The following is a 16,691-nucleotide window of genomic DNA, read 5'->3' as shown; positions in this document are numbered from 1 at the left end:
AAGAGGAGGCTTCAGTAGGATACTTGGAAGACTCTGTGCCCAAGCCACCCTAAATGTAAGATCTTAGTTATGCAGGAGGAAATGAAACACATTAGTGGCATTTATAGAGTGTTGAACTGGGGGAGGTTGTGAGCTGTGCTCGGGGTAGAAACATAAACTACAGAAATTATTAATTATGAGCAGGAATTCACAGAAGCTCAGTTGGGAAGACTTTGAGTCCTTCTCTGAGGAGATTTAACTTCAGCAACCCACCTTTTGAAGTGAAGAAATCTGAAAGTAAATGTGCCAGGAGACAATAAAGCAGAAGTGAAGCTGCCATCAAATACCACCGTAGGAAGAAGGCTCTGGAAAGGCTGGTACAGTTCTGTGGGTCTGTAAAGGAAATAACAGGGATGTGAGGGATGTAGTGAAGGCTGCAAGCATTTAGAGAGTCCTCACTCATCCTTAAATCTCCTGGTTTCTCATGAATCCAGCAGAATCTGGGCACTGGCCAGACTGAGAACAGCAGCACATTCTCTCTCGCCAGAGGGGTCCAGAGAAAATCACAGTGTTTGTGCAGTTTATGTGACACGTGGAGTTCTTTGTATTTCAACATTTGCTGAGACAGGCAGGGATTTGGCCCTTCCCGAGTGCTCCTCGTTCCCCGCAGCTGCCAGGAGATGGCTCTCTGCATTTGCAGTCCCTATTTACTACTTTGTTTATGGAATGAGCTGGACGCGTTTTCCGTGGAAAATGTTTTCCCCGCGTTTGCCCCGAGGAAGTTTACGTCAGAAGAACGAGGAAGCCCTGGGCTGAGTAAATAATCTGCTAACAAGCAAGGCAAGGATCAGTTCACTTTCGTCCAAATGTTTTCTGGCTGTGATCCAAAGGGAATTTTCTTGTGCAGGACCTAATCTTTTAAGGCTGTATCTATCAGGCTCAAGGAGTTCCATCTGTGTTTGTAGGATGCATTTACCAAATTTGATTATAGCCCAGTAGAAGTCATTCTCAATTTAAAAAAAAAGCGCATTTTAGCCACTTGTTTCAAAGGGTGCAGGTAGTTCATGGGCAGGTACCCTGGTGAATTGATTAAAATGCTCCTTCAGTCCCCCCCTTTCAGTGTGAGAGTGGAAGAGACAGCCCCGTGTCCAGGCCATGGACTCCTTTTGGAGGCAGTGATGCATCTCCAAGGCTGATGTGTTCTGTTGGAATCCAGTGTGGAACAAGCCAGGTTCCTTCTTTGCTTCCTAAAACGTGGTGAAGAGTTACAGTGTGTTAGAGGAGTAACTATTCAGTATCCCCATAATGCTGGTAAAGTTCTAGGTTTTAAATTGGTTACTAGGAATATGTAGCCTCTATTCAAACATTAATTTAAATTAATTTGGGCTGTCTGGAGGTATTAATTGCATGTACACAGCCCCTCCACTCCTGATTTGTCTTCACCCTCATTCTAGGATACCAGGCACCCTTGAGGACAATACATGGGCACAAACAACAACAGTGTAACGCTCCAAGTACATCATGAGTCACATACAATTTCACCCTATATTAAAAGAAAATGGTTCCATCTTCTGCTGCAGGAAAAACTTGCCACACAACAGTTGTTTCTGAATCAGGGAGCGCTGCTAGTTCCTAAAAAAGTATCTTTTTTGCAGACTGTAATTCTGTGTTACAGGTTTCTCTGTCCAGCTGGTTGGTCACAGTCTCCTCTTTGCAAAGCTTGAGTTTGTTTCTTCAGACCAAGCATTTCCTTCAGTTAATTCACTTCTAGGATGAGGAAACAAGAGACAGAAGGGTTGTGACTGTGCCTGTCAGGGGCTGCACTCACCTTAGTACCCAAAATAGCACCACAACACCACCACATCCCCCCCCCCCCATGTTGTTACTGTGACTTTTAGTGTCTGGTATTATTGAATTTATAATGGTCAAAACCTGCAATTTTTTCCCCTCTTATTTCTTCACTTTTTCTTTGACGTCTCTTGGTTAATGCTGCATGCACTGCAAAATTTAGAGCCAATCTATGGAAGCTTCTGGGTTTTTTTTACAAGGTCTCATGTACATTTCTGCCAATGTCAGTGAGCTCTTACTGTTTGAACTCACAGACTTTGTAGACTTTTGCTGGGCTGTCACTATCTGAAAACTGATGAGGAATCTGTTTTTCTTAAACTCATTGGGTGTTGACTATTAATTGAGGGATTTTGCTCGTATTTAACCCAGCTATACTGAGAAAACCTATTTATCTGCAAAGCAATGCCCTCCTGATGTGAGAACATAATATATGCTGTGTTTGATAGAGATCCATTTTATATCCAGATAGGATGGCTGGAGCTCCTCTGGCCCAGCTCTCAGCTACAGAAAAAGTCAAGGAAAAGCAAAGGTGCCATCAGAACTCAGCAAGTAGTGCCCAGAACCTAACCTAGGTCCTTTCTCTGTGGTAATGACTGACAGGAAGGGAAAATGAAACCTAAAATGCAAGAGGTCTCTGATGGACCTTGGATACTCCGTGCTCTGTTGTGTCAGGGCTGCTGGGGCTGGGCTGCTCTTTGCACCCTCTGGCAGCAGAAAGAGTTTCCCTTTCAGAACTGCAGGATTCCCAGTTTTGGTCTCAGAGTTTGAGTTAGGCAGGAATATTTTGCCCTCCTGCATTCCAGATTGGTGCCATTTTGGGAAGAAAAAAGAGGGGGAAAGAGGGAACATTGCTGGTGGTCCATGATGCTTTGGTCTGTTCTTGTGAGCACGTACACTCATATGTGAGACTTTGCTCATAGAATCCCAGACTGGTTTGGGTTGGAAGGAACCTTAAACCTCATCCAGTTCCACCCCTGCCATGGGCAGGGACACCTTCCACTATCCCAGGGTGCTCCAAACCCTGTCCAACCTGGCCTTGGACACTTCCAGAGGTGGGGCACCCACAATTTCTATGGATGTAAGGAGCTTATCCCACCCACACTGTGTGAGGGACTTCCCTGGTGTGCAATTCCACACGCAGACAGCAACTCCAGAGCAAAAGTCTTTTGTCTTGGCAGACATTTGTGGGATATTTCCTCCCCTCCCCCTTGGAGAAGAACATCTCTTTCTCAGTGCCTACAATAGGTCTTTGCTTCCCAGGATCTCCATCTGTGTGCATGTGTGTGCCACATGACAGCACCTTTGTGCTGGGATTCACTTGGTGGCTGCACAGAGCCTGATTAAATCCACTGGGATCACTCACACACGGAGATCTTTGCAGATTTTGGGGCATTCCCTGTGTAAACACATGCAAACAGCAAAGCAGAGGAATTCCACGCAGCTGGAAATCAGTGGCTCCTGTGAGGGGAAGGACTCGTGTCCTCAGTGTGTGGGAAACGTTCACACAATGCAAACAGATGGAGTGGGGGGAATTAACACTCCTGCTTTTGGACACTTCCTGCATGACTATTAATAGTTCCCTGGTTTGGATTAATGGACAGCATATGTCGGGTAATGGGGACTTGGAGTTACTGCTAGCTTGTGTCCTAGGCTCAGTCTTTTTTTGAAGTTGCAAAACAGTAATTTTTTTTTCAACTCCCCACCTTCTACCTCCTCTTCCCATTAGGATAACCCCAAAACCATCACGTGGTGGGAGACACTGGTAGTGATGGCATGTTTGGATGGGAAGATGGATGGTACAGTCTTCCTCTGAAGACACTGAATCATCGTTAGGGACAATTTTTAGCCTTTCTGAAGGAAAAGATGGTATTATATGGGGCAGGATTGACTGAGAGCCCAGTTTGTCCATGCAGGTGGGGCTGTGGTGGTCAGTGGTGTGTCCTAGTGCCATGCTGGAGAGGGACGAGGTGGCCAAGGGACCTGGCCATTCCATGGAGACCCATGACAGTGAGGTCTTTAGGAGGGACATCAGGAAGAATTCCTTCACAGAAAGGGTGATTAGACATTGGAAGGAGCTGCCCAGGGCTGTTTGGGGTCCCCACCCCTGGAGGTGTCCAAGGAGGGACTGGAGGTGGCACTCAGTGCTCTGGGCTGGTGGCGGGGCAGGGGGGAGGACTGGGCACAGGTTGGATTTGATGGTCTTGGAGGGCTTTTCCAACCCCAGTGATTCTGAGATTCTGGTGCTCGAGGGGTCGGCACACACGTGACTTTGGCAGCAGTTTTGGGCTGAGGGCCGGGGAGCGATGCTGAGGAGCCTTTTCCCCAAACCACCGGCGAATCCCCATCAGTGCCAAGAACAACCCCAACCGCTCTGTTTTCACATGGGAATAAAGCGGCACCGCGGCGGGGACGGGACGCGCTCGGCGTGGGAAACCGAGGCCGGCGGGGGTCACGACCCTGGGGATGGGGGCAGGGATGGGGACGGGGACAGGGATGGGGACAGAGATAGGGACAGGGATGGGGACGGGGATGGAGACAGGGATAGGGATGGGGACAGGGATGGGGACAGGGATAGGGATGGGGACGGGGATGGGGACAGAGATAGAGACAGGGATGGGGACAGGGATGGGGACAGAGATAGAGACAGGGACAGGGATGGGGACAGGGATAGAGACAGGGATGGGGACAGGGATGGGGACGGGGATGGAGACAGGGATAGGGATGGGGACAGGGATGGGGACAGGACCGGGCCGGCCGCGGTCACGCCCCGCCGGCCGCCCGCCCCGCCGTATATCTGCGAGGAGCGGCCCCCTGGCGGGAAGGGGGAGGAGGCGGCGGGCGCGGCGAGCGCCGGGGGTGGGAGCTGCGCCGCTCAAGTGCGCGGCTCGGCGGAGCATTACGGCGGCCGAGCGCTGCCCGGGCCGGCAGCGCGGAGCCCGCAGCGCGGCCATGGCCGAGCGCCGCGCCTTCGCCCAGAAGATCAGCAGGTACCGGGGGCGGCCGGGCTGGCGGCGGCACCGGCACCGCGCGTGGGGACGGGCGGGCCCGGCCGCGGGGGCTCCGCCGCTGCCGCGCCCCGGGGGCGAGCGGGCCCGGCGCGGCCCGCGGGCGCCCGCGCCCTGCCGGCCTCCGGGGGCGCCGGGCAGGGTCCGCCCAGCGCGGCCGCGGGGCTGCGCGGCCCCCCCTGCCCGCCACAAAGGGCCCGGAGCGGGCGCGGCGGGCGCCGAGAGCGGGGCCGCTCCCCCGGGGGAGCTCCCGCGGGGAAGCGGGGGAGGGAGAAAGAGGAGGAAAAGAGCCGTGGAATTCCGCTCCCGCGAACAAAGGCCGGCCGGGCGCTTTGTGCAGCCCCTCTCGCCGCACAATGGGCGGCCCGGCGCTTTCCTGCCCGAGCCGGCCCTGCCCCGGCCGCCTCCCGGCGCTGCCCCGGCCCCGCACCTGGGAGGGGAGCGCCCACCTCCTCCTGGCTGGAAAATGGAGAGAGAGCTCCTTTCCAGCGCCTTCCTTTTGTGTGCGAGCAGGGCTGGTTCGCGGGGGCACCGCTCCTTGGACGCGCAGAGCTACGTGAGGCTCGCGGTGCTGAGCATCCTTGGATTTCTCAAAGTTTTGTTATTTTTTAAAGAGGAGCATTTATAGAAATTTACCTGCCAGTAGCAGGTTTCTGCAGATTTACATTCTGAGTTAGGCGTGTGGTTCCAGGTAGGAACAGTTTTTCTGTCTGCAGGTCTGACCAGGTAACCTTTGGTGACCGTGGTACCTCTCCTACCTGTAACCAGCAGTGGAGTGAAAGCGAGAACCCATCAGTTCTGCCAGAACTGTTCAGGAGGCTGTGGACAGTAGCAAAAGGAGTATCATTTTCATGCCTTTGAGTGAAAAGCTGTAGGTACAAATAGTTGCAGTTAAGAGAAACTGTGATGGAGAAGGGTCACGGACAAAGAAAAAGGAGGTCAAAGGAAAAGGCTGGAGAGGAGGTAGAGGAGTGACATCAGTCCCACCCCACTCATGATCTGGAAACAGGCGAAAGCACTGCTCTTCCCTTCAGGTTCTCTGCACATTTTGATGTGCACCAGCCAGGGGTTAATGTGACAGATCAAGGAACGGGGAGAGATGGATTTGCTGCCAGACCGTTTTTCCTGCTTCTTGATTGTAGTCATAGAAATAGTCACATGAGAGACAAGCTCTAGGGCTCGGAGTGTCAGAGTTGTGCAGCCCTAGCAGGAAGTTAACTAAAATGGCCCTGGGGTGACCACTGTGGTGCTCAGTGCTCCTGCCTGGTGCAGAGGGTTCATTGGATTGTAGCACAGATGTGCCACCTCTATGCACCTTTTTGGGCTAATCTGATCCTCTCCATGTGTTTCCCAGTGTGTGTGTGTGGGCAGAGGTGGTCTTTGAGCAGGTCGGGTTCATCTGTGCCCATGGAAGGACCCAGGTGCTTTGCAGTGAGGTCAGGGCTGTTGCATCTCCAGCTGTCTTTTACACTTGGAAGATTATTGTGTTTTCTCTGGGGTTTCCCATGTTGTAGTGTCATATTCTGAGAAATCTCATGTTCCTGGTTCGTGGCCTGCACATCCACTGCACATGATGGCAAAAGCTTGTGGGCAGAATGTTGCACCTGGGGATGCCCAGCCTGGGCTGTTGCCCTTCTCCTGCTGGCACAGAACATGCTGCTGGGAATGTTGCTGTTTCAGGGGATGAGAGATTGGAGCAAGCGGTGCACAGAAGTCCCAGAGCTGTGCTGGTGGCTGCTGGAAGCCCTCCCCAGTTCCATTGTTTCAAGAAGAATAGATCCCTCACATTTTCACACTCTGCCCTCCGGTTTGGCTGACTCATCGAGGTAGCCATAGCATTTGTCTTATTCACATGAAATAGCCATGCTGCTCTTGCCTTGCCTGAGAGCCCGTGCTTCAAATGGATGTCACTCAGATCCACCGAGGCAAATTCCTTTAGTCCAGCTGCAAGGTTCTAAACTAAACTAAACTAAAAACAAACATGAGATGGGCTGAGCTGTTTCTTGGAAAGCCCAGGGATGTGGTTCCACAGTTTTGATTTACCTGCTATGCTTTCTTCAGCCACTGTGGTGCCCCTCAAGGGCATGTGCAGAATGCCAGTGCCATGGCTGCCTGGTCATTTCCTCAAAGTCTTTAAATGCTGGGCAGAGGCTATCAGTAATTGCCCAGCAGTTTCAAAATATCTTTTTAAGACTATGTTACAAGGTATCTCCATGATTAGGTCCTGCTGCGTTTTTGTGGGATGGATTTAAACAAGAATTTGGCCACCACAGGTACTTACTAATTCTTCTTGACTTCATCAGAAGAAACTCCTGAGTTGAACTTAGTATAATGCGTTAATAATACATAAGATCTTGCCTGATATTGCTGCTAATTTTTAATTGGAGATATATTGTTAGGAAATTTTTTATAGTGGATCACATCCTTCTGCAGCATCATGATGCTTCTGTAGTGGCACAGAGGCTGTTGCTTCCATCTCAGTGTAAGAGCAGAGGAACTCCAGTGCCACCTGTGTCCAATTCATGTTCCCAGTTGTGTTATCCCAGTACATTTTCTGGATATGGGGCTCCTTGGCAAAGAAGCAGGATGTGGAAATCCTCCCCCGCCCCCCCCAAAAGGTCAGTTCTGAGTTCCTGAATGCCCCAGCAACTGGAGCATGTTGTATCCCAGCACTGCAGTGTTTCCTGGGGCAGGCAGAGGAAAAGGTGTGCAGGCTTTTTAGAGTTCAGAAGGAAAGAAAAACTCCCCCTTTAAACCTCACACAGCAAAAACATTACAGGGATAAACCCATGTAATCTTTCATGTGAGCCCCTGACTCAGGGCCTTGTCAGTGCTCTTGGACTATCCTGAAGCTGGGTTATCTGGGGAATTCAGAGCTGCTGCTTCGGTCAGACCATCTCTGTGGAAGTGTCTTTGCTTGGAAAGAGTTTTGATCTTCCTTTCCTGCTCCCATGGTGAGAGAGGCTCCCTGTGACTTGGAACAACACACCTGCCTTGCCCTCTGTTTTACAGTGCATATCAGCCTCACACAAACCCCACAGTGTCATTTTTACCACTGCTCTGCATTCTCTTGCTGAGAATTTTCAGTTTTCCTGTGCCCAGCTGTCAATGGGGTACAGAGAAAAATGTTTTCACCTTGTGGGTCCAGCCCCTTCCCAGGTGCTTCCATGTGAGCAGGAACCCCGTGAGGTGCTGCTCTCTAGGGCTGGGGGGTCTTCAGCAGGGGCTGATCCTGCTTTCAGACATTCAGTGACTTGGAAATTCCCCATCATCCAGGGCTCTTACATTGTATGGGATTCCTGGAGTAATCACAGCTTGTCTTTATGGATTTGAATTGAGGGGAAAACACTTGTGTTCACTACATTCAGAGCATCTTATTTCTGCTGCGGCTCCCTTTACACCGATGGGGTGCTGTAAAACGGGGACTTGGGAAGGCTAAATTTGCATTTGTGTTTTTTACATTGCCTGAAGGATGTGTTGGGGGGGGCTGACAGCCTCCTGTGCCCAGCCCTAGGGTAAAGAGGGATGGTGTGAAACCTGCACCCACTGAAATCAATAGCAGAGCTGTCACTGGCTCCCAGGAGCACCAAATCGGGCCAGAAACGTGGTCACAGCAGAATATTCATCACAGTTTATTCTCTTCCCACATCCAGCTGCCATTTGCATTGTCAAAACACTGTCATGGATAACTGAAAGGATTTTTAACAGGAATTTCAGAGCATCCCTTTCCCATCCTCTCCAAAAGTCCCATTGGCTGTCCCTGTTCAGCCTCTGTGGATGTCTCGTGTGGGAGTTGGCAGCGCTCTGGGAAGCCCAAGAAAATCCCTGACTGCTTCAAGCAAGGGAGAAGGCAGGGACAACACTTCATCTCCAGGGCTGTGCTACAGAGCTGCATCTCTGGCCAAGGCTTCGTTCTTTGGTTGGGTGTTTTTAGTGTGAGGTGTGACTTTGCTCTCCTGCAGGATCCGGTGCTGTGGTGATTTCCACAGTCAGGTGTCCTGGGAGCTCGTTCCCTCCACTGCAGCTCAGGGGTGAAGTTTCAGCCTCAATAATCAAATATTATCAGAAGAACACCACAGGCAGCGTTGTGTGATGTTTTCTCTTTTAATCAATGGTGAGGAAAAAGGGAACATGTTGTTGCTCATCTGCGTTAATTTAGGAACCCACACGCACCCTGCAGCGGTTGGGATCAGGCTGGGCATTTCCTCAGCTGTAAATCAAACCCATTTCACTCCCAGGGGAAGGAGTTCACTCAGAAGGAAACAGGACCTGGGGTTTAGGAGGAAGGCTGGGTGCAGGGCTGAACTGGCAGAGTGGCTCCAGGCCAGAGCTCTCCCTGGATGTCTGGAGCAGGTTCCCTCATCCAGCAGGACGCTTCCCTGCGTGGTGACTCACACCTGGATGGGGCTGCAGGCAGGACAGCCCAGCTGGAGCACGTGGGCACAGAGGGCCAGGCCCTCTCTCTGCAGAGGTGGCACACACAGCCAGTGCCACTGGGCTTTGGGAATTCAGATCCAAGCACACTGAGTCAGTGGGATGGATGCCTCCAGCCCGCGCTGGCTGAACAGAGGGTGATGCTTTCACTTGAAGAAGTAAATGATGTGTAAATGCAGTTTTCTCTCTCCGAGGGAGAACAGGCAGCTTTGCTGGGGCTGCAGATGCCTCACTGTGCCAGGCTGCCTTTCTCAGAGGCTCCCTGGGTGTAGAGTCCCTGCACGTGACACCCAGGGTGAAGAACAGGCAGGAGGAACAGTTCCGTAATTAGCAGGATGGGGAGAAGCAATTTACCTTGTCCTTTCCCAGTGGAGAGGGCTGTGGAAAAGAGAGGCTTCCTCACATCCCCCGAGGCTGTCCCTGACCCACCTTTGCTGGGAAAAGGGAGAGTTCCTAACCTTGCTTGGCATCACCAGGCATGACTTGTGGAGTCTTTTTTTGGGAAGGCAAAAAGAAGAACTGATATTTCCAGTTCGCTGCTTAAGCTAAAAAAAATGTTAAAAAAAAAAGGAACAGTTTTTGGGTTTGACCAGGCAGGGCACATAGAAACAGGAATGATTTTTTTGTGTAGTAAAGAACCCTGGGAGTGCAAACAAATGGTTTCATTTTGTTACTTGCAGCTTGGAGGACTTTGAGAATGACCAGTTTTGTTTTGCTTTAGGAGCCAGTTCCAAGGGGAATTTTCTTCCTCTTCTTTGTGTGTTTTTTTTTTTTTTTTCCTTTTTCTGTGTGAACCACATGCACACACAATAATTAACCAGTGAAGAAGGTCAGAAAGGAAGTGACTGGGGAAGATGTACTTTAAACACAGACGTTCATGAGGCTGTGGGCTGTAATTAACTGGAATGTTTGTCTGAGGTTCCCAGGTTATGTGTTGAATGTTAGATAAGGTATTAAAGAGGCAGTTTTTTTATTTGTCCTTTTAATTATCAAAGCTTTAATGGCTCTTCAGCTCTACCAAATTAATTTTTTTTTTTTTTTTACATTTGGAGAATATTTATTTCTCTTTTCTGATGGGGTTTGGTGTAACCCCAGCATTGCTTTAGGTTAGAAATGGTGTTCAGGGTTATAGTGTAACATGAACTGCTGGTCGTGAACAGTTTGTCATGGACAAACAGCCTTTGGGAATGCAGGAGGAGGAGAAGGCAAGTGTGTTCACAGAGTGATGGAATGGTTTGGGTTGGAAGGGACCTTAAAGCTCATCCTGTGAGCAGGGACACTTCCACTAGACCAGGTCTTATTTGTTGTAGGGAAACTGGGAACCTCTGTGAGGAAACAGTGAGGAAGCAGCCCTAAAAGTAGTCAGCTGAGGTGTTATCTCAATGGGGAAATACTCACTGGGTTCTCCAAAGGTTCCACTCCTTCTCTGGAGGGAGTGATTGGGATGAAGCACATCTGCTAAAAGATGGGATTCCCAACTGGAGCAGCTCTAGAAAAGCCATTGGGTGATCAAGGGAGCCCAAAGGCTGGGAGGGGATACCTGGCAGGTAGAAAGGAGTGGGAGAGGGCTCTTGAGCCTGATCCTGCTGCCACAAACCCAGATGGGCATAGATCACCTGTAAATACATTTGGAGATGAGGTTACCTTAGGAGATGGTTTCTAAGTGTCAGAGGCAGGATGCTTTCCAGTAGGGAAGTGGTGTCCAAAACCTCTGCAAAGCAGGGATACAAGAAGGAATCGGCCTGAGCTGTGGATTGGACTGCAGGCTTGGAATGAATAGCAGTAACTCCTGCAGACTCCACTGAATTCTGAGGTTCAGACAGTATTTACTTCACATGGGGAGAGTTTTGATGAGTGCTTGTGAAAGCTGGAGAGGCAGGAGTGCTTTAGCCTTGAGAGTACTGGTGATTTCTTGGTGAAACCCATTGGAGGTTCTGACTTTCTGTGGTCGGGCTTTGGGGGAATTTTGGGGAATTTTCAATATCCAGTGAGGTATTAATGGAGCAGCAACATGGCTGATCAGTGCCACCCTTTTGTGGCACCACCCTTCTTCCCCTGTTGGACCACGGAGGTGCCTCTGGTTCCTGAGGATCCACGGATTCAGGAGGAGCCAGGCACGGCTGTGGTTCCCCAGCTGAGGACAGGGTCCCTCCTCTGGCTGTACTTCCCATCTGGAAACAATGCCTCTAGAAAATGGGGAAGGGTTTTTAGTCTTTCCTGTGTTGTGCTGGGCTCTGATTTTTCCTGCCAGGGCTCTGTGCCTCATCAGGAGTGACAAAAAACACACAGAGTGAGCCTGGTTTAAAGCAGAGCCCGTCTGCATCCTGGGGACAAGCTTCTCAGTCCTCAGCCACAGATGCATGGTGTGTTTTCCATGCCAAGCAGCCATTTTAATCCATTCCAAATTTCCTTATGAAAGCCGGCAGCATGCATGGTTTGCTCTCACGTGTGTCTGTGTGCACACGTGGTGGGAACAGGGAGAGGGCTTTTCCTGGATGTTCCCTGTCCCCAGTAGGAGCTGCTTGGTCTTCTTCCAGAAGCCACCCTCCAGAAGTGAAAACATCAGCTCCCGTGGATAAAGGCAAACATGAAGGAAATAACTTCTTGCAGCTAGAATACATAAAACTTTATTTTTTTTCCTCCTGCAGTCTACTTTTTAAAAAAGACAAAATGATGCTTCCTCTAGCTAATCTTACATCCATCCTCTGGCCTGAGGAAACATCTGCTCTCCATGGTAGCCTCAATTGTCCCAGCCAGTTCCCTCTTAGAGTTCCCTTCTCTTCCACTGACAGCAGTTGCCTCCAGCTGCCTTCATTCCTGCCCACCAGCAGTCCCAAAGCCAGGAGCCCATCCTGATGTCCAGGTTTAGCTCAGGGCAGGTTTAACCATCTCCTTGGCAGGATTCCAGCAGCTCGTGCTGATACACAGCACAGTCCCATGGTGAGATCAGGAGTCTCTTAGCCATGAGGATGCTCAAAGATCACTGATGGAGCAGAAAAAAGCCACCCCTGTCCTTGCAGCCTCTTCATCTACCTTAGGGGCTGGTTAGTGTCTCCTTGGAGCTGGGAATTGGCTCTGGGAGCCAGAGCTGCCAGCAGTGCTGTGATGTGGTGAATGACACTTGGGGTGGGTTTGTCACTAATAAATTGGGTGTTGACTCCTAGAGGGGAGCATTGATGTTGGTGAGGTCCTGTAGGCCAGGGGTACACAGCAGCTTTTCAGCAAAACAGTTTGTTTGTGGAAGGAATCTGGGTTTTTGGTTTGCCTTTGGAACAAAACCATTTCCACCCTACTCTGAAGTTTGGCTATCCCTGCTGAGAGGAGCTGCAGCTTCCTGCTGGGATACAGGATGGAGAGCTGTGGATGGCTGTGCTAGGGCTGGACCCATGGCTTTGTTTAGACAGTCCCTGGCCATCAGCATTTCCCTCTCTGCCATGCTCTTCCTTCCCCCTCCAGGTGGCTTTACCTACCTGTTGTGATTTCAGCCTTAGCAGTGACAATGTGGCTCTTTAGCCAAAACAGAAAACCCTGGAGGGTCACAGCTGTCACCCTCCAGGCATGGAAGGGCTGCTCTGTGTTTTCCATTCCTGGTGAGAAAATTACCCCGTGGTGGAATTTCTCTCTGGCAGAGACACATGGCATTGTGCCAGTGTTTCCTCTGCTTGTCACTGTCATCCCACCTTTGCCTTTCCGACACGGAAAGGGAAGCACCTTTTTGTTCTGACCCAGTCGTTTGTTTCCTGGTCCTTTGTCTGACTGGGATTGCAAACCCCCAAAATGATGGATGAAAATGCAGAGTACAGGAGCAGCTGTGTGACCAGGAACTGCTGAAGGGTGAGGAGAACTCTGGAGAAGAGCTTTCCTTGGAAGAGCCTGCTGGGAACAAGTTAATTTGTGCTTGGGGTCACGTGCATTTTATTGCCACAGATGTGCACAGAAGAGCAGTTCACAACAGGAGAAAAAACAATTAATTGCTGTTAAAAATGTGTATCTGCAGCCTTGTGAGAGCTTTGTGATTCCTGGGAATCCATTATGCAGGATCTGTTCCCAGCAGGTGGTGACACCTTATTCCAGTGAGTGAGTGTCTCAGCACAGCACAGGGAGGTGGATCTGATCCATCCCCATGTCCCTCTCAGAGATAACTCTGTCCATGTCTCATTCCAGGACCGTGGCAGCCGAGGTCAGGAAGCAGATCTCGGGGCAGTATGGAGGCTCCCCTCAGCTCCTCAAGAACCTCAACATCGGAGGCAGCGTCTCTCATCACACCACTGTAAGTCATGCCTGGAGCAGGGATTGCTGAGGATGCTGTCCACAGTCATGTTACCATTGGGGAAGAGACTCAGTGCTGACACGTTGTTGATGTAAGCGGCCCTGATAACACAGAGGAAAAAATCCCGTGCAAAACCCACTAATTTTGGGGATTTCTGTGTTGCGAATCAGTTGGTGTGGCTGGGAGTTTGTGTTTCTGCAGAATCTTTGTAGGACAAGGAGCTCTCTTGAGCAGGTATTCGTTGTTTTATCCCCAAACAGCCTGGATTGGGCATTAAATTCCATGTGTGTGTGGTTCTCTGCATGGAGAGCTCTTTGCAAGCTCCTGCACTTCAGGTTGCTGTTTTCCCGTCCTTGTCACTCTTGAGAGCAGGACCAAAGCGACTCCTCTACTCTTCTGAAGTATTTTAAATATTATTGTGCAAGTTGAGTGGGGTTATTCCTCAGGAATGTATATTTACTTACAATTTTACAGCCCACTTTGAAGAGCTGCATTGTCAGAATCACCCTTTCTGAAGTCAGACTTTCATGCATGGCCTACCAGTAACCTTCCAGATTTATTGTGGTCAACATTTCAAGAGTGCAGCAAACTTTTTCAGGCTGGAAATGTTTGATTTGGGGTCTTGCTTCAGGTCACAGCAGTTCCTTTTGCAGCAGTCAACTTGGAAAACAAATATTAGAGCATCTTGTTTTCTTCAGAGAGGGGTGGTTAGGTCAGGCAGGGCTGGAAATGTGCCCTGAATTCGATTGTGCAAGTGTTGTGAGTTTACAAGAGTTCTTCTCTTTGGAGTAGGGTCCTGTAGTGTTTCCTCAGTTCCTGAGATTGTGGGAGTGAGTTCATGGGAATTCCCTCTGCTTCATGTCCAGTGTAACCTGTTCAAGCTTCCTCCTGTGGAGCACAAACGCATCCTCAGAGCTGAGTGTCACCTCTAAAGGGATCTCCAGGCTGACCTCTAGCTCAGAAAAGTGACTTCACTGTGGGCACAAACTTCATCTCTGAGGACATCTGGCTGTGCCAGAGGCACTGGGGATGGAGGAGGGCTGGAATTCCTGTCATTCCCAGGAGCACAGGGAGAGCAGAAGGCTGATCTGTCAGCTGGTGCCCAGCGTGGTGGGGACTGAGCACGGAGGAGGATTAATGAGAAGGGTTAATGATAAAAGGGTTAATGAGAGCTGCTGCTAATGCTAATGCCTTATCTCAGTGGCTCTGCTGGGCTGTGCACTGATAATGCAAAGCCCTGACTTGGCAGTTCTGGATGGTCTTTTGCATAATCCAGCATTAGAATAGGGAGGGACCCCTGCTATTAGTGGTGTGTGGAGCGCTCAGGGTCACTGACTGCACTTCCCTGCAGCACTGCACAGCTGAGGATTGCACTCCCATGGGATGTCCATCCCAGCAGCTGCTGTGCCTCACTTGTCTCACCTGTGGTTTCATCTTGGAAGGAGTTGGCTGAATTGCCTTTCTACTCCCATAAAGTGAGATGTCTTCTCTGAACTTCTCCAGGCTGCTCCTCACCCAGCCATGTTTTTGATCAGTTTTTCCTCGTGTCACCTCCTTTCATTCTGAATTGCTAACCTATGACAAAGAGACCACTACACTCTTCCACTTTTTCCTCCTGTTTTTAAGGTTTTTCCATTCTGCCGTCAACCAAATTCATGCTCAAAGCTTCAGTCCTGTTGATCTTCACATGCAATTTTTGATACAGCATCACACTTGTTGGTCATGGTATTGTCAGCAGCTCTCATTATCCTCTTGCCGTGCTGTTTGCTAGTAAATATATGCAAGAATCTATAAAAAAGCTGGAAAAGGTCATGCTGGCTGGAAGCAGGCTCTGAGCTTTTCCTATCAAACTGCATTGTGTGATGGCTGCTGTGATAAGCTCCCAGTTTGTCACATGAAATTCGGTGTTGAGCAGAGATGCTCTGCAGAGGCCTGATTAACACGGGGTGATGGTTTGTAGGAGATAGTCTGTAGGAAAAGTCTATTTAGTTAAGTCATGAGTCTGTATCCTGAGGCTGCAGAATATGACAGAGGTTTGCTTGTCTGAATTTTGGGTTAATTTCTCTCCCCGAGGCATCCATCAGGATCTGCTGTGCCTGCCTGGCCTGGTTTGATAATCAGCATTATGCAGAGGGAAAGCATTGCTGTGTGAAGCTGTGTTTGCTCTGGAAGAGTTCAGTTCTGTGTAGCCACACTGGTTTAAAAGCCTGAAGTAGGGCATGTAGTATGGGAGTGAATAGGAAATTCCTGCTAAAATGTTGTGTGATTGAGTTTCAGTATCTCCACAATGGCAGCACCTTGGGACTGGGGGGGCTCCAGCCTGCCAGAGTTCAAGAAATATTTGGCCAACGCTCTCAGGCACAGGGTGGGATTGTTGGGGTTGTCCTGTGCAGGGCCAGGAGTTGGATTGGATGATCCTTGTGAATCTCTTCCAGCTCAGGATATTCCATGGTTCTACAACTGAAGTGATTGTGCAGATGTGGTCTCTCATGCCCATCTTGCTCGTTGTGGTGAGGTAGTTCTGGTCCAGACAAGGTCAGCACTGATTCTCTGACAGTTGCCAACAGCAGCTGCTTATGATAGTTTGTCTGAGAGTCTTATCAGTGGAGATATTTTTATGGAAAAATGGAGGTTTTTGTGAATGAAGAGTCCTCAGCTCTGTGCTTGCTTGGGCCTTTTGTTTCTTGTCAGCTGAAGCCAGTGCTGGGATGTTCCTCACTCCACAGATTTGCCCGTGGTTGAACCTGGGATAAATGCAAAAACCTGTCAGCTGAATTTTAGCAAGTCTCTTCCTTTTTGCCTCACAAGCAGCAGACAAAATGCTGCCAGAACTGTTTCTAATTTGGTAACTGGTAGAGCTGGGGAGAAGACACTGCTTTCAAATGAGTTTATTATTGTCAGCCTCCACCCTTCTGCCACTTCAGGAGCAGCTGATTTTAATTGCACATTCCTCAAACCCCAGACACAGGTCCAAGGCCCTCAGAGGCTTTTCCTATGTAACCCAACGTGCCAGGCTGGGACTTCTGGCAGGATGCAGTCCCTGCAGCTCTGAGCTTTTATTTTTGCAACCCACAACAGAAGGCACTGACAGTTTGCTGTTGGGGAGTAGGAGCTGTGAGCTCAGAGAGTTCCATGAAGGAGGGTTGATTTTTTTT

At 49.9% G+C, this 16,691-nt stretch overlaps 1 protein-coding gene across 6 annotated transcripts in view; it reads left to right on the top strand.

The window, feature by feature from the left end:
* The first annotated feature begins 4,684 nt into the window (after positions 1-4,684).
* The window catches only part of DOCK7 (dedicator of cytokinesis 7), a 92,864-nt gene continuing 80,857 nt past the window's right edge, over positions 4,685-16,691 (top strand). For all 6 annotated transcript variants that reach the window (XM_082287651.1, XM_082287650.1, XM_082287649.1 and 3 more), the window contains exons 1-2: positions 4,685-4,814; positions 13,431-13,536. In XM_082287651.1, the coding sequence (XP_082143777.1) occupies positions 4,777-4,814; positions 13,431-13,536 (144 nt within the window). In that variant the 5' untranslated portion in view covers positions 4,685-4,776. The remainder of the gene's footprint in view (positions 4,815-13,430; positions 13,537-16,691) is intronic.

The sequence above is a fragment of the Coloeus monedula genome (genome assembly GCF_965178545.1).
Source record: "Coloeus monedula genome assembly, chromosome: 9".
In the NCBI taxonomy this organism is placed as follows: Eukaryota; Metazoa; Chordata; class Aves; order Passeriformes; family Corvidae; genus Coloeus; species Coloeus monedula.
The sequence above is the reverse complement of the archived record's forward strand: the minus strand, read 5'-3'. Positions and strand labels throughout refer to the sequence as shown.